Genomic DNA, 22,013 nt, shown 5'->3' on the forward strand with positions numbered 1-22,013 from the left:
TGCCAGGCCTTCTCGTCCAACATTAGTGCCTGATCTATTAAATGCTCTACAAAATTAATGGACACACATTCCCATAGAAAGTCTTCCAAGAAGTGTGGAAGTTAGCTGCAAAAGGGGAACCAATAATATAACCATATTAAAGTCATGGAGATGTATTTGAATACATCTTTACAGTCCCTGTTGGTGAAATGGTCATCCGTCCATATACTTTTGTCCATAGTGTATATTTCACAAGATGTTAGACATGACTGCCACACATCACCTCTGCAGAACTGCACATTTAGATCACGCTAGGAGTCACCTGTTCTGTCACATCCCACAGGAGTTATATTAGATTTCACTTTTTCATGAAGCTGTCAACGAAGTCCAGAGTTCAGGCCTTTATCATGATGGAAGTAATGTTTGGAAGATGGTTAACTGTGGCACATGCCAACAACTAGACTCATGTGGATCTCATTTTAAAAAAATTGCCACACATTACAGCCCCACTTTCAGTCTGGCTGGTGGCTTAAGGCAGGATGGCTCTATTGATTCTTGTTGTTGACTCCAACTATGACTGTGTAAAATCTGCAGAAAACATCGACTATGCATTCTGTGTCTTCCAGACACCAGTGTTGGTGTGTGTGCCATGTACTGTAAGTATCAATGTGTTGTGTATTCCATCCTCACTGGATGCCACATGATTGATTCAGTGGTCTCCTATTATAGAAACATTAGTTTTGGAAAAACAGGATACTGTATAAAGGACATAAAGAAAACACAAAAGCATATTCTGGTAGATACTGAAATAATAGATCTAAAACCATGAGTCTTCCACCATGGAGCCTCTTTCCATATCTACACCTAGAGGTGCTTTGAAAGAGAATAATCTGTTATAGTGAGGTGGGGGAAAAAAGTGCAAAGACAGGACAATCCTACATGAAATATGAAATTTTTGTATAGTGGGGGAGGAGGAGAAGAGCTGGTATTATTACACCGGGTTAATGCTACCACCTCATGTTTCTTTGATGAGATCATGACTGTGATGCATCGATATAAGGGATAGGAATAGACTTTGTTTCTGAGCTTTTTGCAGGAAGAAATGAGAAGGCGAAGTGTCCGCCCCTTCCAACCTGAAATAAGGAAGATTAATAACAGACACATTATGGTGGGAGGCATCCTGGGTTTGAACATTCCGCAACAGAACTGAACTATACATTGTTTCTTTTTTTTTCAACCTAATTCTCCGATATTCATATATTCCCTGTAGTTTTCTTTTGTTGCAGCACGTGGCAATCATTTATTGTATTAAACGTGCATGGAATCAGTGGGAAAAGGAGACGATGTGAAACAGACAAGGGGAACCAAGGGAGGGTTGACTCATGCTGAAGTCTCTCCCGGCAGTACCTTGCCTTTGACACACAACTGAACACTGCAGATCACTATATCAGTCTCCTCCCTGCCGGCAGGACAAATAAATTAACCGCAGATCAGTCTCTGCAGATCTGCTTTTTTCCAAGTAAAAAGACTCTCCCATGTTGTGGTCATGAGAGAGGAATGAGAGGAGGGATGGAGGTCAAAAGATCGCCATTATTTCCCAACCTGGTAAATACAGGTTGCTGGCAGTGATCCTTTTGGTGCGTCCATCTAAATTCTAATCCGTCTTGTGTAGAATTGATGAGTCGATTAATCAACGTGACACAAAATCACTTGGAAGTCATTTGCTTCCATTTGCTTGAAGTTAATTTGCTGGTTCAAGCCTCTCAATTTGTAGCCTGTTGTCTCAGCGAAGCGTTGCTCTTTTTTGTCATCTGCAAACTATTTTTAACCCATTGACGCCGGGAAAGCATTGCCGCATTTCTACCATTGACGCCGGGAGAGCGGCTGCGGGTTTTATTCTCTCATAGACGCCAGTAAAGAGGATACGTCAATTTTCGGGGGTAAAAGGGTTCCTCGCGACATTGTTTTGAAATAACTTTGCACGAACATGGAGGACTTTGACAGAGGAGAGATTTCTGAGGGCAGTGATTTTGAGGAGTTTTGTCTTCGATGACGTCATTACTGACGAACGCGCTGAACAAATCGACCGGGATTTATGGTTAAGACATAATTATGTTTGAAGACGACGTGTTCGGCGATAATGACGATAAATACCACCGTAATTGACGGAGTGTTTACAACCGCGCACCAGGGGTGACAGTGGATTTACCTGCAGATGCCGCAGCGCTGTAAGCACTATCACCTTCACATGTGAAGCAGACTGTTACAGTCATTACATGCAGTTCTAGTTCTTCACACTCCATCAGGACTAAATCAAGGCACTGACACAAGTTGATATTACTTTATTTTCTTACTGTTTTTTTTAATTTAAAATAGTTATTCACTTTAAATGTACATTTTTGTATCTAAATAAACCAAATTTCACAGGAAAGCCACAGGTGTGAGCTCTCAAATACTTTTTGAATTGTGTTCCTATATCTGCTACAGAGGCTGAGAAATCAGTCATTTAGTCAGCATTGAAGCTCAGGTTTTAGACACATTTTTTCCAGGTGCTTCAGGCCTTAATGGGTTAATTTAAAGAAAATGTTTGATGATTGGCAAATGGTTTTATACTTGCCATAATCATACACATTTTCTGAAGTGACAGTTCACAAGTAGAGGCAATCTTGTTCGTAGGAGTTGGCTGGTTGGAGTGCTGTGCATAATGCAATGTCCTTGAGACTTTTTTTGTGTATTGTCGTGGACATTTCGGTGTGTTTTTTATGTTGTTCATGTTGTGTTGTAACATCCAAACTGAATGAACACCTGGTGCATGGCAGAATCAGATAAACGATGAAAATGTCCACACACCAGTTACTGCTCAAAAAAAAAAAAACATTTGTTATTTATGATCATGGGTTTTGCAGATATGAGCGATCACAACATATGATCCTGAGTGGCTGAGTTATAATTTTCATTCCCATTCACATACTGATCAATATTTTCATAATTATGTTACCAGTTAATGAGAAATATAATTAGTTTAGTCCTAAGGTCTATGCATCTCATGGACTCTCAGCATACCACATCGATCCCTTTTCTGACCTGCTCCTCCTCCATTGTGTTTATGCCCGAGAATGGCAGCAATTACCATCAGCTGTTTGAGCTCAGCCAATCACGGTCCAGCACCAGATGTTCATTTTACTGCGTGGGTTGGCCATTATTGAATTACATTCATTGCTTCTTCTTGTACACAGACCTCACATGCTGTCTATTAAAATGCTTCCTTGTTATCAGAAGAAAAATATGATATTTAATTACTTTCCAAACTGCAGATAATCACATCCTTCAAACTTGGCACGCAGGTGGAAGCTATGAGGCAGAGAAACTGTTCCACATGATCCAACCACATCATGGTCATTAATTAAGGTGTGCTGCATATGTAGTTTCCTAATCGTCTCTCTGTTTCTGAAGCAACGGAAAGATTATTTATGGGCTCAGTGGAGGATGTTTTCTAAGACCCACTGGAGAACATTTAATGTAGAGCTTAATGAAAATGAAAAATATTAATCTATAGGCTGACAACAATGAGGCACAGTACAAACAGAGAGCACTTCACTTCCACCCTGTTGAAACTGAAGACATTTGTGAAAAAAATAATGTGACGTAGATGTAGGTTTTATAGAAAGTGCAACCTCTATTTAACAAATACAATCCTAGATCGGTGCTGTTTTTTTCACAGCTAGTGTGACTTCTTTTCAAACCTCCATGCCAAACCAGTTTTAGAGATGGGTTTTAAGCTTATTTATTATAAAAGACTTGCACTAATCTCTTAAACCGAGTCTACTCGCTGACCTCTGTCCACCTTTTATTTCATCAAATATTCATCTGCTGGCAGAGAACAAAAATAGGTTCACTCATCTAACACCGGCTGCTTATTTCGCAACACTGCCCAGTTCTCTGAGGTTTAAAAGTGGGTCTAACTGCAACATACGTTTTTCTTTATTTTCTCACTGACCCCCCTAAAGGGCACACAACGAAGCAGAACCAGACATGATATGGAGTTATACAAAAGGTCAACACTCATAAAGGTTATTATTTTGGGGGGTGGGGAGAGGGGAGAAGAAAACGTCACAGATTCAAGATCAGATGTTGTATTGTGTCTCAGCTTGAAAGTAAATTGTTGTTAAAAGCATACCGTGAAGTTGTGAGAGCCCGTGACCGCACTGCCATCCTCCAGGTAATGGGTTTCTGTGTAGTTACTTGCAAATAGCCCCCTAAATGGAATAAACAAAGATGACAAACGCTCAGAAGTGACACTAAGGGACTTTATCCACACACACACACAAATCAATTACAGGATCTTCAGTCATTCCATCACTGTGAGAGCTGCTAAAGTGATGAACAGTGATTTAAAAGCGAACCCTACTCTTGGAGCGCAAAAACTAAACTGAGCAGCTGTGGACATGCAGACAGCAACAGGACACAGAGGCTGCTCTGGCATTTTTCTATTATTAAAACCCACCTTCACGCCACATGCATGCATCATGAAGACATATTCAATACAAATCTATAACTCATTCCATGTGATACGATATAACAGTAATAGACTTACACATCACTAGTGATGAGCATGAAAGCATGATCTGATAAAAATGAGACAGGTCCGATTCTGTTGACAGGAATATAGTAAATAAATTATTTTGTGTTACAAATGGGAATCGATAACGGAATAAAGTTCCTTTCGGAGGTTACCAAGTGATCCATTCACAGTTTATATGTACATAGCACAGTAAATCAACGCAGCAATGCTCTGCTGCAGGCAAGCAGATTTGTTTTGCATGCTCCCTCTCCTTTGTAATGATTTCTCTCCAGTTTCGGGGTCAATAACTATGTCAAAACACGTGCTTATTGCCTAACTTGTCAGTTGATACCCGCTAGATGATTTTGGTTTGACTGCATCTTTCTCTACGGTTCAACCGTCTTAGCTGTTGGAGCAAATAATGCACAAATAAATAAAGTGCGCTCCATTCGCTTTGCTATCGTGCAAAAATACTTTTGGGTCTTTTAACATAGAAAATAAGAGCTCGGCAAACACAGGCATCACATGATTTCTTTGGCGAATAAAAGGAATCCATGATGTGATACATGTCTTTTAATCCATGTAGTAAATTGTCATATATTAGCCAAATATAAATATATAATTAATATTAAGTATCAGCAAGATGTCAGTCTTAAATTTACGATGATTGTCTATACCAATCACTGAGTTTACTGGATATAAAATGAAATATTGCAGAAAGAATAAATTGCACACATGATGCCTCTGCCCAATGGCTGTTACCAGATGTGGACGCATGAAAGTCACCTCAGATGTGGTGAACTTTTCCCATGTTGATATAACTAAGCTTGCCGCTTGGCTTTCCTGTCATGAAGAGTGAGGCGTGATGTAGAGGAACCGGTTCGCTTCGCTCTTGGGGGAACGATAAACCGGCAGCAGAGAGAAAGAGATTAACAAACAAGTTAATATGTTGTTTCTGTTTCAGATGAGGTTCAAAGTGTCTCGATGTGTCGATGCACGTTTCATATATATAGTGGATGCATGTACTGTATTACACTGCAGGATATTAGTCGAAGGTTGGCCGGGGCCACTCCACAGCAGAGTGGAAACCTCAGCAGGCAGCTGGATTCTCTTACTGACCTAACCGCTGACAACCCAGCTGGGAGTGTCAGCTGTAACAACCTGGGGAGGAGGGGGGGTTATTTTGTTTGGGAGCTGTCAGCATGAGACACAATGCCTCCCCACCCTCAACTCCTCTGCAGAGCCAAAGAGCTGGTAATAATCATTGGATCAAAGCGAGGCCAAAGAGTCGAAAGAGCCAAATAAAATGATGTGTTTCTTCAGTCTTAATTAGGTCTGCGCTCGCAGTCGGACACATAACCTCAACATCTGCCCACAACAGACAATCCATTGTGGTGAATGTGTGTAGGCCTAAGTATCTGCTTCGTTGCTTGTGTGCAGCATTCAAGGGGAGTGTGCGGACACGAGAACACGTTGCAGACACCCATGTGTCGTCCATATGTGTGCGTTTCTGAAGGGTGGAGGGGGGGAGGGGAGGGGCGTAAAGAGGACACGCAGTTGTCCCAGGAATAAAAACCACTACAGTGCTTTTGGATCAAATCGAAGTGGATTACGACAAAGAATATTAGCTAATGTCAGCCGTTTGTGAGGAGAATGCATTTCTGCTTTTGTGGTAGCCCTTGGAGTATTCTCAAAACAGACACTCCACTGTATTTGGGTGTCAATCAGTACCCCAATGAATTCTACAAACTCGGCAACAGGGACACTTTTTCCAGACAGAGAAACCAGTAAACCACTAATGATTAATCAGCTCAGTTCCAGGCCCAATGCCACAAGCGTAATTCTGTTTGGTTTGATGTAAAGTTTTCCTGGTCCCTTCTTGCCTCATGCCCACAACGTGTCTTGAAACACCCCTAAAGAGAGGCTTCTCACTGCCATCGTTTGTTTGGTTTACTACTGTATACTAGCAACCCCCTGGATTTGTAACCGACTTGGCTTGTTGCTCGCTTCTTAGAGGAGTCACTCATGGAGTCAGAGATTATGAGTTTTCTGGCAACTGTGGAAAATAAGTAAAACACATGACGTTTTCAGACATGAACTCCGGAAAATGTTCAGATGTTGTCTGAGTCAGACGAGTTCACAATGGACGGAAAATGTCCATGATAATTAAACGAGACGACTTGGTCAAGCATGCAAGAGGCAGAACATACGTTTTTGTTTTGTTTTTTCTTGTTGTATTCTCACAAGGGTTCAACCAAAGAATTTCTGGAACTATGAGCTGTGAGCTCCATAACATGTCAGGATGCAGTTATTTGTGTTTGTCTGGATTGGAGTGCTTTTCTGAAAACGGAGATAAAATGGATATAGTGGGACATCTCATCTCATCCCCTCAGAGCAATGAACCCCCAGCCAAATATATCATGTGTCTAATTCCAGCAGGCACCCACCCAGCATGCCAGTCACAGCTCACCATTTATCAATCAGTGGGAAGTTAATGAGGCAAGTGAGAAGGAAGTGGACAGGGGTCGTGCCCCCTATTTAAAATGCATTACCCATGGGACGGTAACTCCAGCGTGAGCTCCACCTGACTGACAGAGATTTGGCATCAGGGAGAGATACAATGAGTCAACAAAAAATGCCACTTTTTTAACTCTTAATGCCTCCATATCTGCCCCAAGTGTCTCTCTCAAACTCTCAAACAACCACTACAATAGCAAGTGTGACAAGCAGGAGGTAAACATCACTGAGAGCAGTGCTATATCTCAGGAAATATGACAGGAGAGATAATTGTTAATGTCACTGCATCAGTTAGACAGGTGCAATAGCCGATTCATAATTACAGTTGCCATCATGTTTACATTTCATGTCATCTCAAGGCTGGGGTGGGGGATATTTGAAAGGAAATACATAAGGTGAAGAAAGGTTGGTAGATTAGCCGACATATATCGAGAGACAGTTGAAGCCACTTCCAGCTTATATCGAAATGCCAGTTATTAAATGTCACTTCTTTTCTTCCTTTCTTTGTTGCGTCTCATCAACACTGACAGCTCATTGTGTCCGTCTTCCCCACAGGGAAATAATATGAGGATTTATGTCTTATCTAAATGGAACAGATTAACATACAGGAACACTGTACACACCCAGACTAACAAATCCATCCCACTCCCTGCTATACATTTTAATTAGGAAAGTATGACCATCCTAAACTAGAAAAATGACTCTCTGTGGTGATTTATTGACAAATTCCGCGATCTCTGCGTTACACGTTTACTACATTGTGCTCATTTAAAAAGGGAGACTAACCAGAGAGGTGGATGAGATATATTAATTGCAGCAGGCTTGATGAATTGGAGTTGGAAGCCAATCAATCAACAGCAAAGAGGGCGGCCCCGTTTGTAGGTTAGTGCTGTATATGACCTAGAAAGAAAGTACCTGTCTGAATGTCAAACAGACCACTCAGTCGCACAGAAGAAGGAACATTTCAGCGTTTGAATCTTAAGGCAACGCTGTTTTTGATTGATTATGACACAGGATTGTGCCTATAATGTCTGCCTTGTATTGCGATTATGGAAATATAACACCAGAGCAGAGAGAGATGTAAACAAGAGTTGAGATGAAGTCACGCACATGGACACTTTTGTTCAAAACTTGGAGGAACAATAAACGGCTGAATTGATTATGTGACAACAGGCCAAAATTTAGATTTCGGATTGTTCCATGCACAACTATTTTCAGGTGCTTCAAATACAGACGCAGTGTGGCGAAGAAAATGCACAGTGGTGTATGTAGAGTCGAGCTTGCTTATGCTGTGGGCATCCTAACAAGTAGAATACCCTAAAATATTGACTAACTTTCTTTCTTTTTGGAGTCCGAAACATGACTATTAGTTGACTTGCTGTGGCCAGTACATCGACAATGCAGACGTTGTGTCCATTGGTGGAGCACAGGCTGGATCAATGTGTGCAGTGAATTCCCAGTCACATGCTCCGATGTGTCTCATTAAACTCGGACAACCTTATCAGGGAATGCTAAAGTTAACGAAGATAAATGTGAAGCTGGTGAGGATCGAGCCTCTGGAGAGCTTGTAGCTCTCTAACACTTGCGAGAACTATCCTATAGCGGCAAGCTACTTTATACAGATAAATATAAACATTGAGAGTCGATTAAATCTTCATCAAAGAAACACTTTTTTCCTATAAAACCTAATCTAGGAGCTCCAATTAGTAGCCCACATTACATTTCAACAGAGCAACTCAATGTGGTAGTAATAATGTCCCTATGCTTTTATGTGGCAAGTGGCAAGATCCCAGTTTCACTTGAAAAAGTGGAGGAAAAAGTGGGATCATGTGCATGAAAACCTACCATAGAGCCAACTGCTCCAAGCCAATAATGAAAAGAAGAGGAAAAAAAACTTGTCTGAGTGTTAAAATTTTTTCTTTTCCAGCAGCAAGGGAAGAGGGCCAGTCTTCCTGGCTGTGATCTGTCTGACATCAGGCAGCAATGCAGGCCAGTGCCAAGTAGAGCAGGGAAGCAGAATTCCCCCTGCTTTACCCCAAGCTCAAATGCAACTCCCAGTCTACATGAAGCATGTCATGAACAGACCCGTTACAGCGTGCCGGCCAATGATTTCTGCTCAGGAGGGAGGGGAGGAAGTGGAAAAGAGCAAAACAAAAGTCAAGGCAGATGGTTTTGACTTTACTCATATATGCCATGTTTGGTACAGTGATGTAGCTCCACGAGCTTCAAGGTCAACATTCTGGCAAAAGCATGTTTTGCCTTGTGTGTTGAAAACCCATGTGTGTTTCCAAGTGCAAATATGAGAGGTCCTTATTATTTATTTCACAAACAAAAAGGCAGATGTGGCTGGGCTCTATGTTTCACCGCATCACAACAGGCTCATTATGATTCTATACACTTGTGTGGCATCCCGGGGTGGCTAATTGGTCAGCAAGATGGTCAAACAGAATAGCCATTAGCAGTGGTGGCACGCAATTACTGCAATGACTGTCACCTACAGATTGATGTGGTTAAGCCTAGGCATGCCCCGTGAAATCAATAAAGTGTCATCTCTGTGAAATGTCTGCATGATGGATGACTCCACAGGATCCAAATTACAGAGACGAGATGATGAATGCCGCCCCAACAATGGATGAGATAATTGGAATTAGGACTGAAGTGCAATGCTAATCTTTGATGAAGTGTAAAGAGTAAGGCGTCGGACTATACCGATAAACACAAATCTATGGTTACAATTGGAAAATAGATCATATGTATTCCACTGTAGGAAGTACACTGAAATGAAATGCCTGTTTTGAAAGAGAATAACAGTGATCCATGTGCATCACTACAGCTCACTACTACATCAAGGTAGACAGCATAATCAGTAGACCAAGAAATAGAGAAAGCCCAGAGAGGAAACAGATGTGATGTTAGCAGACTCCCATCTCCAGGAATCATCTGGTTTGGACGTACAAATCAAAAGTCTATCACAACCAGAAAACCAAAACGGCGCCTGTTGTTTATTCAAATGCTTCGAAAGATCTGTGGTCACTGCTTTCCATCAGGAAGTGTCCAACCCTCGTGAAGATAATGACTCTCTGAGTAAGGAGGGGTTGAGGTGAGAGAGGTGTGATGCTGTCACACCACCACAAAAGGCTCTGAGGCAGATGTCACAGTCAATAGCGGCTGATAATCACGACCGCAGTCTCACTCGCCTTCACTTAATGAGATTTTGACCACAGCGCGGTGAAGAACAGGAAACGCTCAGGCCTTGTTTTTTTGGAGCGGTCACATGTGTTATGTCGCGGACTATGAGGACTTGTTTTCGATCATCTGGCCCTCAACACAGTCGCATTCTGCCTCACCATATTATGGGAACACTGGCTATTGCTGCGGCACACATAGTCTGATCATTCTGTCAGACAAGGACAAATGCAATAACAGAATAATAATAATAAAAAACACAACTAGTGGTTGTATGTCTCTCCTGAGTTTCAGTCGACCCAATTTTTTTCCACACTCATACAGTATAAAACACTTGTTATATAAATTTGATATTCAAAGGCCATTTGTGCCATTGACCTGTAGTCACCCAAATCTAAGCATTTAATATTTCAGTCTAAGTAAATAGAGACGTAAAGGGACTGCAGCGGGGAGTTGTGACAAAGCCATTTTTAAGCATTTTTAAAACAATGTTTTGATGATGAGTAGCAGTGCATCCACCATTCCAGAGGGGGAGCTGTGCCTTCTGAGGGCTGACGTGCAAATAACGTCACTTCCGGGTACTTGGCCAATCACAAGACAGTTGAGAAAGCTCTTGTTGGCTGGCCAATCACAACACAGATCTGTCTTCTGGAGGGAGATTTCGGTCTGAAACAGTTCGGCTGACGAGAGCTTCAGTGAGGAGAGATTTCGATCGGCTGGTTTGAAGCAACTTGGAGGTTTTTTACCATATAACAAGATAATGTATTTAAAGGTGAAGTAAGTAGTTTATAGTGCCATCTAGAGGAGAGACTGAAATGAATTTACAACAAAGACGTCCTCGTCTTTCTCCGTGTCAGCAGATGAGGTTCGTGAGGCGAGGGAGAGGGCGAGCTACCGCGGCCGTAGCAGACGAAGCGGAGAGAGTGGAGGCGGGACTTCCGCTACAAGTAAAGCGACGCTTGATTTGTTCTCTCGCGTTTGTCCTTACAGGCTCCTGTAGAAACATGGCGTCGTGGCAATGCAGTAGCGGCCCGCGACCATGTTATTTTACATGACTTTTTGAAACACTACGAAAATGAAACAAAGAATATCATACAGCGACTAGACAATGCAGGAGCACATATGTATAAAAAAGTGGATTTTGGGTTATATAAACCCAGAAATACTACACAGTGTCCCTTTAAGTAGACCTCCATAACTCACATGTGTGATAGGACCACTCTATGGGAGCTTTAAGATCAAGATTCGATTTAATTCTCAATCTTTTTTTAATTATCTCTCTTTTAGCACAGATGGGTCTGCCATTTTCAGACTTGTCTAGTTAAGTCTCGGATCATTGGTTTTCTGTCATGATAACACATTTACTTTTTTCGATTGTCGTGACTGTTATCCATCCATCTTCTACTGCTTTGTCCTCCACAAGAGGGTCGCAAAGGGGGAGTTGTGCCAATCTCAGCTGACATACGGAGAAAGGCGGGGCCACACACCGGACAGATCGTCTGTCCATCAAAGGGTTAAATCGTGGTTGAATCCTTTCCTTTCGAAGGTTGAGATTGTGACGTCATTTCCACCAATATTTGATGTATGAATCTTGTGACATTATGAAGCTTTATGAAGTCACAGTGTATTTGACACTGACCACCAAAAATCTGATCACTTAATCCTTAAGTTTAAAGGAAGGTTTAAACCAAATTGGAAAATATTCCTTCATGGCTTTCTTGCAATATTGGATTCACAAGACTGAGACTGGCGGACATCTTGAAAACACATTGCATCAAACATGTTTATTTAATTTAATTTCTCATTGGTTGCCTGGTTTTGTGGCTTATCGTTACACACACACACACACACAAGTCACTTTTCAAAGCTTGACTGATGTGAAGTGTGCTGGGTTTTTTTTTCTGCAGTCCAGTCTCTCCTCTGGTTTTCTTTGCCTGTTGCCAGTCATCGATGTGTGACATCATGACACACATCTGGCTCTCTTGTGTTTTACTTACACCAGAACGTCTGTCACCCTAAGGCGAGTGTGCACATGCCAAATGGAACAAATGGTGTCCATGACAATGATCAAATCATGCACTCGCTCTTGGTCTTTCTTTATTCTATAGGACATTAATAGTCATTTTATTGCTCATGATATCACTGATCCCCAAGGACAAAGGGAAATGTAATCACATGTGACTAATCAACAGCGGTTGATTTGCACAGTGAACTCTAAATCCTCCACTAGGGGTCAAGTAGAATACAAAGCTTTAAATGACTGCAAGTAATAATTCGATTGAAATGAAAACAAAATAATATACATTTCTGAGCAACTCTACCGCTGCAGACCGGTGTTTTTGGGGGTTTTTGTTCTTTCTTGCGACATTGGCCAGTGACATCTTTGTCTGAAACTAATTATACTGGCTGCAAAAAGCAGCACTCTGTAAAATCGCCTTTGTTGCTGTGGATCACTGGAGGGGGAGATCCTTCATCCTGCTTTCTACTGCCATCAGCCCCCAGGGTTTCTGTTCCTCTGTGGCAGAGAGTGTGCCTCTGTTCTGCCTCTTCATCTCCCGCTTCGTTTGTGTGTGTGTGTGTGTGTGTGTGTGTGTGTGTGTGTGTGTGTGTGTGTGTGTGTGTGTGTGTGTGTGTGTGTGTGTGTGTGTGTTTGCGTGGTGCCGGACTACAGGAGCGATGGATAGAGAGAGCGAAAGAGTGTGTCCTTGTTTGTGTGCATCAGTGACTCCATGTTCTGGTAGCGCCGTATGATTAATGTGTGTCTGCGTGAGCATGTCCATACGCATGCATCACTGCTTTCTCTGTTTTTTTTTCCACAACACGGATTGTGTTTGCGCTCCACACACAGCACTGCTGGTGTATCTTGCAACACCTGATTTGCTTTCAGTACCTCGAGCACAACCACAACACAAACAACTAATCTACACAGTACATTCTATGTGGGGAAAATGTATTCTGCAAACTTAGGAACTACTTTTTTACAATTTAATTGACCCAATTAAAAGAAAATCTGTTGACAGAGAGGAAGGCTAGGTTGTAGACAATAACTGGAATAAAAGATAGTTGCTTGTTGTTCACAATATTGTTACTGTTTCCATTTTTATGATATATAGCAGTGGTCTCAAACTTGCGGCCCACGGGCCACATGCAGCCCCAAAATCAATTGCATGTGGCCCACCAATTAATATCAACTTATAATGAGTTTAGAGTTAAACAATTAATCGATTATTAACCGATTACTAAATTAATCGTCTATTTTGATAATCGATAATCGTTAGACAAAACAAGACATTGGAGAACATCGTCATTTCCAGGTTTGACAAACACTGATCAACTTTTTTCAACATTTTATGGACCAAACGATCGATTAATTGAGAAAATAATGGTCAAATTAATCGATTACGAAAATAATCATTAGTTGCAGCTCTAAGTTAGTTATTTCTGTATGTTTTTATTACAATGTTAAATTTGAATCATAAATATGTTTATATTGTCAACTTTTTTTTGTTCCATATCAAAACAATCACTTCTAATGTGAAATGTCATCATAAATATTATTATTTCCATGTCTTTTTCTCAAAAAGTTGGCCTTTTTTTTACTTCACCGGCACAGGTCATTTGAGTTTGAGACCCCTGATATAGAGAGAACTCCTGGAGGTTGATATCTCAGAGCCTGGACTTGTTCCCATTATTATTTTGAATCCGTTGTGTGAATCAACCCTTTAGACACTTTTCGATATTTGTGTCACAATCTGATCCATCAGGAAATACTGAAAACTCAGATGTGAGTTTACCAATTTAATTCATATTCCACTCCGTGAATACATTAATATGGGATTTACATCCGGCATCAAAACAATTAATCGCATCACGCGTCTCTGTTTTGTTTGCTCCTATTTTTTTTCTCCAAATCATTATGTGGGTTGTAGTTGAGAGGGAGAGAGGCTGAACTGAGAAAGAGCTGAATGTAAAGTCGGTTTTTTTTTTTTTTTCAGGACAGGTCATGCAAATGCGCCCGGCTTTGAGCTCTTCTCGCTAATTCAAATGCTTCGCAAAGAACTGGCCCAAAGCACAAAGCTCATGCATCTATATCCATTTCAACATCGCGCTTGAACTAATGAGCAACTGGGGAACTTCAAACAGTCAAGTCCATCATACTTTTTTTTTTTTTTACAAGGTGAAGACGCACACACACAAACACACACACACACACAATAGACAGTATATCAATTAATTAAAGCTGTCTGCATCGTGTGCCCTCCTCCTCCTATTTTTCTTGCCCTCCTCCTCCGCCTTGCGCGTCCTCAGGGAAATCAAACAATTAAGAACTGAATACAGATTTACTCTGCCTCCCTTAATGTCTTTCACCCCTCCGATTGTCTTGGTGAGTGAGATGTCCTCCATGTTGCTCGTAAAAAAAAAAAAAAAAAGTCTGATTTTGATGTATTAGTTGGAGTTTGGTTTTACACCCTGACCCTGAGCTCTGTTCGGAGGAGATTGACAGGAAGGGGCCACAAGATGAGAGCACGGGGAGACGGTACAAAAACAAGTGAATTATTTAAAGAGAAATTCATATTTAGTGTAACGTGCAAGGTCCGAGTCGTGCATTTTTAGCAGGTGTGGTCTTCCCTAAGACAAGATGTCCAAGGTGTAATTTATTAGGCCATACATCCCCCCGTTGACCCCGCAGTGCTCATAAATCTCAACCAGCTTTCATTACAACTGATTTCCGCAGTGAAGATTCTGTTGTGTCACGCTTCCTTAAATCAGCGCTCAACATTATTTCACTCCATTTCTAAAGTTGGTGATTGCTTTCCCAATAATAATGCACCGCTATAGCTCATCGATCATCCATGTGCCGCTGATCCCTATAAGGACTCGGGGCTCCTGTTGATAAGCAGCCGCGCCGCAGAGTAGAACATTATTGGTTTTCTCTAAGAGTCTGTTTGTAAACATCACATCAGACCCCAGCATGTGCAGATGGAGCGCGGGGGCTGGGGCTTGTTCGCTTTTACGGCCGTCGATAAACCATCGAGCGTAAATAAAAAGTGAGCGCGGTTGATTTGCATCAACACAACAGAACTTCCATTTATTAATTTTCATTTGGCATTTTGAACAAAATCAATGCCAGGCCAAGGCAATAATCAAGATTATAATAATTCTGAGGCCATGAGTGTTCTTTTTTTTCATTCTTTTATTTCCCCAACACAAAGGCCTGAAGGCTGTTTCACTGTAGCACTGCTGACAACACACTGAATCACTTTAACTATTACTTCAAGAGCTAATTTAACTATACAGCACAGTATATGCTATATAACATGGACGTGTAAAGGGAGTTAGCTTATTGATGATGAGATGATTGTACATTTGGGGTAAAATCGAGTGGCAAAAACCAACCACAACAAATAGCTTTTCTCTCCGCTCATGTGTCAACACATGCAGTTTCCTGTTTAACCCACTGTGAGTTTACAACTGGCCTACGACCCCTGCGCTCAGAAACTCTGCTGATGATTTTAAGGAGGCCGTATCATGGACTCGAGACTTGAGAGTCTCTGCAACCCGAAGCAGTCCACAGCCTCTTTATCAAGCCCAGGCAGCTCTATTGTTGTTGGCAGCTCACTCCTGTCCCCAGAGGCCGAGGGATAAGGTGAGAGTGAGTGAAGAGGAGCACAGGGGGGCAACCGACGGAGATCCTGCCGCGGCCCATACCTCAGCAGAGAGTTGCTGATGGCAAGAAAATAAGTGAGAGGGGAGATATGTGAAGGCATGGTCGACAGAGGAGAAGGCCGACCGCTTTCACACCTCATCTGACAAAGCAAAAACGCTCCAATCCAGTCATCACACATCCTTCCTCTGCCTCCATCCACTCCCTGTGTGTCCATCGCTCAGCACTGTGGGGCCTCAAAGTCATAACCTTAATGATGAGTGGGATGGGAAACAAGAAGCATCTGCTTTCTGCATGACATGGAAACGGGGGAAGACTCCGTGCTCCAGGTCCCAGACTTTCTCTGCACCATTTCCTTTTATCGCGAAAGCTAAATTTAGCAACGACAGCAAGATCTGAACCTGAACTCCTACACGGGTTTCCAAAGCGAGTCACGTTTGGATTTGTAGGTTTTGAATGAGTCCAAAAGGAAATAAACAACGATTATTACACCATTTTTCGAGAGGTTTATCCGCACAGGGACAAGAAGGAGAAACCGTTGCTGGTGTTGTTTTTTGCTGCGTTGGTCGGCTGCAGCAGATGCTGGGTTTTTTCTTTTTTTTTGTCCCCATCCACCATTTATTCTTCACACCACTCTGCATGAGCATGAGGAGGACAACAGAAGAAAAAAACCCTCAATCAACTGAAAGAAACAGGCTTCCTTCCACCTAAATCTGACCGTCTGGCTGATGACCACACGTGGCTTTTTTCCTCAGTCAGTGACCCCCTCCCCCCCACACACACACAGGGAGTGTTGGTCTTAGGAAGGTTATTTGACTGTGAGAACAGGGAGAAGGTCAAATGGAGTGAGAGTTCCCTCTGACATGAATTCACACTGTAAGTGCCGCAGATCTATCTGTCAGACTGAAGATGGAAGCCAGGACTGTTGAGCTTGGCTGATTATCTTTATGGTCAGCATCCACATGGGTCAAAAACCTTGGCTGCATTTTGTTTATTCCCTTTGGCAACACAGAGCTTTGAGAAAATGAGATTTCACTTTGAATATTAGAGAATGTTTGCGTCATAGGAGAAGGGAAGAGAAAAACACAGACTGATGATTTAAGGGAAATAGGAAAGATGAAACTGCTTTGACTACAGGACTTGTAGATTCAAGTATTTACTTCATCACGGGTATTTGTAGTCATTTATGGATGTTCATATTAAAATTACTGGGCCGTGCACACGCGGAGAATAATCCACTGTGCGGTGAAAATTCAATGATTTGTCTTTTAATTTCGACACGAGGAGGCACAGCAGAAAATGCTGTTTGCAGGGTGAACGTTTTATAATTAGAATACAAATTTTGAAAGCAAACGAGGGAGTATCCAATTTAATCTTGCTCCAAGTGTAACTGTATATCACTTATGTAAGACCAATAATGCTGGCTCATTGTGGAGTAAAGTGCAGACGTACAAAAACAACTTACTCCAGAAAGAGAATTTTACACATAAATAGATGGAGACATGGGAATGATTTTGCAGATAAAGCCATTATACTTTAATGCAACTCATAGTCATCTACCCTCCCAATCAAACCCTTTAATGCAGTCTCGTTCTAAACGGCACGTATAGGTGCTTGTTTAAAATGAAAAAGTTTGTCACTCAGCCTGTGCAATTTTGACTTCAAACACAAAAAAAATCTCACTCAAGTCATGAATAATGCAAGATAGTATCATCAAAGATGTACAAGCGATAAAATGAACAGGATGGATGACTGTACAGTTGCCCTGTAGTTGTTTTCTGTCACACAAATAGTCATCTTGCTTCGAAAATCCTGAGCACCACCTACACAGCAGCAGCCTGGTTAGAGTGTTTAGTGTTTACACGAGGCATGTTTGGATGCGTTTCCCTCACCACCTATCATCAGGGTGCCTGTAAGCAGAGAAGCATATTTTCCAGTTTGGATATCACTGTGAATGCAGCAGTAGAATATATTTTGGTTGTTAAAATTGTGCCAAAATGAGCCTGAATAGCAAAAAAGAAAAAGAGGGAGAGATCTCTATCTACAAGACCCTAAGCTCTTAGGTGAAGTTGAGTGATGACACGACTGTCAGAGAAAACTGCTGCTTATAGTCGGTTTCATTTGGCGCTGGAATTAGAGGTTAAGGAAAGAAGGATGAAATAAATCCACCAGCTGGAATCCGCAGACCCAGTATTCCATCTGGAAAAAGGCTCAAGGTGGAGGAAGGGTGGGGAAGACCCCTATCAGGCACAGAAAGTCTTTTTTTTTTTTTTTTCTCCAACCACATCACGATACTTATTCTTTTTTTGAAGTAGAACATACATTTCCCCTCTGCTCGTGGATCATCTACTGAAGCTTCTCTGTAACGTATATCTGAGTAAACAACTGAGTCATGAGTCAAGTGTATGGTGTCAACTTGAAAGCTCCAGACAATGCATATATTATTGTTATTACATTGTAAATACTTGAATATGTATTAACCCTTAGAACACAGAGCATTTCGGCTGCTTACTATACATACAGTATATACAAAGGCTATAAGAATGTGCAATATAGAGTGTCTTATATCCTTTTTTTTCAGCAATAGCGAGGCAATCTGATTGAACTTGAGCAAAAAGTGCTAAAAAGTTTAAAACATTTGATTGCATTTGTGAAATTTGGAAATATGTCACAGTTTAAAGTTCACTTGGCTAATTTTTATGAACAAAAAGAAAAGAAAAACAATCTAATCTGTGACTTCTGTGCAATTAATATTACTTTATATCACAACTAAAAATGTGATATAAAATGAATCATAACTTTGACAACAGCTTATGTGACCTTTAACACACACACCCAGGATGTCCCTATAAGGAGTTGTGTATTATTCCCATGGCAAAATACCATGGGGGCACCTGCGGCACAGATCCATCCTGCCTGTTGTGGAAATTCTTAGTTTTATTTTCTTCTGCAAAGAAAAGGTCAATCTGCACACAAGTGATCCTAGCTGGAGAAAGACCCAGAGCATAGTGAACCCTCTAAATTTATACCTGGGGAACATCCCTTTGAGATCACTTTGTCTGGGAAGGGGTCTGCCCCTCCAGGTCGTGCTTTCACACCCCTTTGTCTACGGGGGGCGACTCCCCACCGAGGTATCCTGCAGATGTTGTAGTTAGGTGCGAGTTGGGTCTAGACAACATAATTTAAATACACAAAAGGTCCTGGTATCTTGTGTCAGAAAAAGGGAGGTTAGGCAACTCTGAGACAAAGAAATTGAATTTACCATTACATGAGCACGAAGGGTTAAAGCATGAGACATGATGAAATAAAGTGAAGATATCTCATAAAGGGTTCCCATATGATAACATATTGTAACACAGGAATTACATCTAAGATTTAAATTTATGTTTCATATTATTTTTGTCTATGGGGAATACAAATGAGCTCCCCAACTGTTCCAATCAGGTTAACTTTTCTTTTCTAAATTACATACATCAAATATGTGGATGAAGGAGAGCCACACACACTTTTTTGCAAGCCTGAAGGGATAATTTGTGTTTTAACCCTGATATGTTCTGTATATAATTAAAACATCACTGTTGGGGGGGATTTGAATGTCACCCTATAAGAAACAAATAGAGAAACACACACACAATTGAAATGATGCAATCAGTTTATAATGCTTCTGAATGATTGTGCGCAAAGAATATTTAACGCTGTGGGCTTTGATTGTCGTGCATTACAATCCCTCCTGTGGTTTTTAATCATTCATTCATTTAAATAATAAAAATAACCACATATCTTATCAGATATTCAGTTAACTAAAAACTCAACTGAACAAGATGGAAGGCGTCAGACTTTTCAACACACACAAAACCGAAACATTGTGCGATAGTGTGCATTTGCATCTCACCCCTCTCCATCCTGTGGAAGGGGACAGGCCATTCTGAATGCCTCCTAATTAATTAGAAACATGGACCGCTGAGTCCACCTTATTAATTACTGCTCTAAGCTGAAAAATAATTGGAGCTTTTGAGAAGGTAATTCAAAAGAGGGAGGCTCCAGCCAAACAAAAATCCCTTTTGAAGAGAGCAGTTAAAAGACACAGGGTCTGGACAGAGAGAGACCAGCCCGATCCCAGGGCTTGTCGTTGAAACTAATGAATCACAGTGTATCATGGCCTTGCAGCCACAAGGGTAACAAGGAAGGTATAAGGCTGGCATTAACCTCAGTGCAGCCTTCACTGGGAAATAAGCTTTAGTGAGTCTGAATGAATTTGAGAACATGTGTGTTTGTGTCAGGCATATTTTTGTTACCCCTTTCTGACCTTATTTCGAGCACAAACACTGACCTTGTCAGGACTTATAGTCAGCATGGGGACCAAAGCTTTGTTCTAATGAGGGAGAACGTCATTTACAAGGCACAAGTTATAAAATATGGAGTATGATGTGAAGTGTGGTCAGGATAAGATTAGGGTTAGATTTGACTGATTGTGGAGGAGGTTTCTGATAGACTGTAATGGAAGTCACTGGATTGTTCCAACAAGAAGCTGCACAAATGTGTGTGTGTGTTGTTGGTTGGAAGGAAGCTTATGAGTGTGTTTGTCTGCAGCAAAGTAAACGAGCAGTGGTATAAACAGGCAGTATCCAGGGTTTGTGTGTCTATATGTCTGAGTTTATCTGCTGCATGCTGGTGGCTCGTGATTAAATGAACTGTTTCTGTTTTTCACCAAACTGTAAAGTATACCTGCCCATGACTCATGATTGTAATTATGAGGTGAGGCAAACATTAAAACATCTGAACACACTCATTTCACTAATCCTGTGCACCGCTAGTCAATAGCTGATTTTACCTAAATATTATGAAATGGTCTGACACCAAAACCGCAGAGATCTGCAGCAGTGGAAGGAGGTGAACTGAATAACCGCAAGGCAAATATAATGAAGTCGTAACTACAGACATTCAAATCTGTAATAAATACATTTGAAGCTTTCGCCATGAGTAAGCCGCGAATCCCAAATGAGAAAAAAAAATACTTTCTATCCTGTTTTATTTCTGAAATAATGACGTCGGGGAGGATTTGAGACACCTCTTGTTTCGCTCCGAGCTTAATGACAAGAGGAAGGATTTGATGCACATGAATGTCTTTGGGGTTGACATCCTTTAAATAATCTGTGTGTGGCTCAGCAGCCGAAGACAATAACCCCACAAAGTAGATCGCAGAGACGCCTTTTGTTTTTTTCTTTAAAGAGAGAGATGGTTATTTATGAGTTGCCTTCCTCTCCCAGGAGAGCTCTTTTCCTGTCAATGCTTTCAGTGACAGACAAGAGCATTTTCACTCAGGGACACACAAGGTCACTGGTCACTAAGTCCAGTTTGAGATATGGAGCGAAATAACATCCCCATAACCAAACCCTCAAACTGGATACTGTCCAGGTTCAATTTTATTGTTCTTCCAAACGCCAGAGAGATAGCAGACGTTCGTATCGAGGAAACATATCCTCTTCCTGCCCTTTGTCCGGGGAAAAGGTCAGATTAAAGCGCATATGTGCACATCTGCTTGATTACCCTGCAGCAAAAAAGACTCAAAAAGATGGATAGCCGACCCCTCAGGCCCCTTATCCTTGAGGCTAAACATCATGATGAGCAGAGATTTCTCCCCCAAGTGCAGGCAACCAAGAACATTATCCGCCCTGCTGACAAGCCCCAGGCCTCCTTTCACTGATCCTGCACTCCATTAGAAAAAGAAACATGGATGGAGAGCATGCTGCTTCCTCAGCTTGGGACTCGTCTTGATATGCCTGGAGGCTTTCCATTCAAAGCCACAAAGCAGCAAGACATGTGAAAACAGCTTGGTTAGGAGCGGTCAAAGCTCAACCAATGTCCCCACTGCTCTCGATGAGGAGGAATGATAACAAATGAAGACACTCGTCTTGTGTATGACATCGTAATTGGATGCATCTCGGGCCAGTGTTGCTCCAGCCGTCAGGCAAATGGAGGCACATCTCATTGTCCTGCTGCGGCTGTGTGGGCTGTTATTCAGGTTGTTCAGAACTTATACTTCATCTGCTGATAATTTACCTGTGCTAAACATCTTTAGTCTGAGTAAAGGCTCGTTTCTCCAAC

At 41.5% G+C, this 22,013-nt stretch overlaps 1 protein-coding gene across 1 annotated transcript in view; it reads right to left on the bottom strand.

The window, feature by feature from the left end:
* adam12a (ADAM metallopeptidase domain 12a) overlaps positions 1 to 22,013 on the bottom strand; it is a gene marked incomplete at both ends in the record, with an annotated part of 87,108 nt that overhangs the window by 43,526 nt on the left and 21,569 nt on the right. The window contains one exon of the mRNA XM_083904303.1: positions 4,157 to 4,235. Within this exon, the coding sequence (XP_083760429.1) occupies positions 4,157 to 4,235 (79 nt within the window). The remainder of the gene's footprint in view (positions 1 to 4,156; positions 4,236 to 22,013) is intronic.

This window comes from Microchirus variegatus (assembly GCF_963457635.1).
Source record: "Microchirus variegatus genome assembly, chromosome: 17".
In the NCBI taxonomy this organism is placed as follows: domain Eukaryota; kingdom Metazoa; phylum Chordata; class Actinopteri; order Pleuronectiformes; family Soleidae; genus Microchirus; species Microchirus variegatus.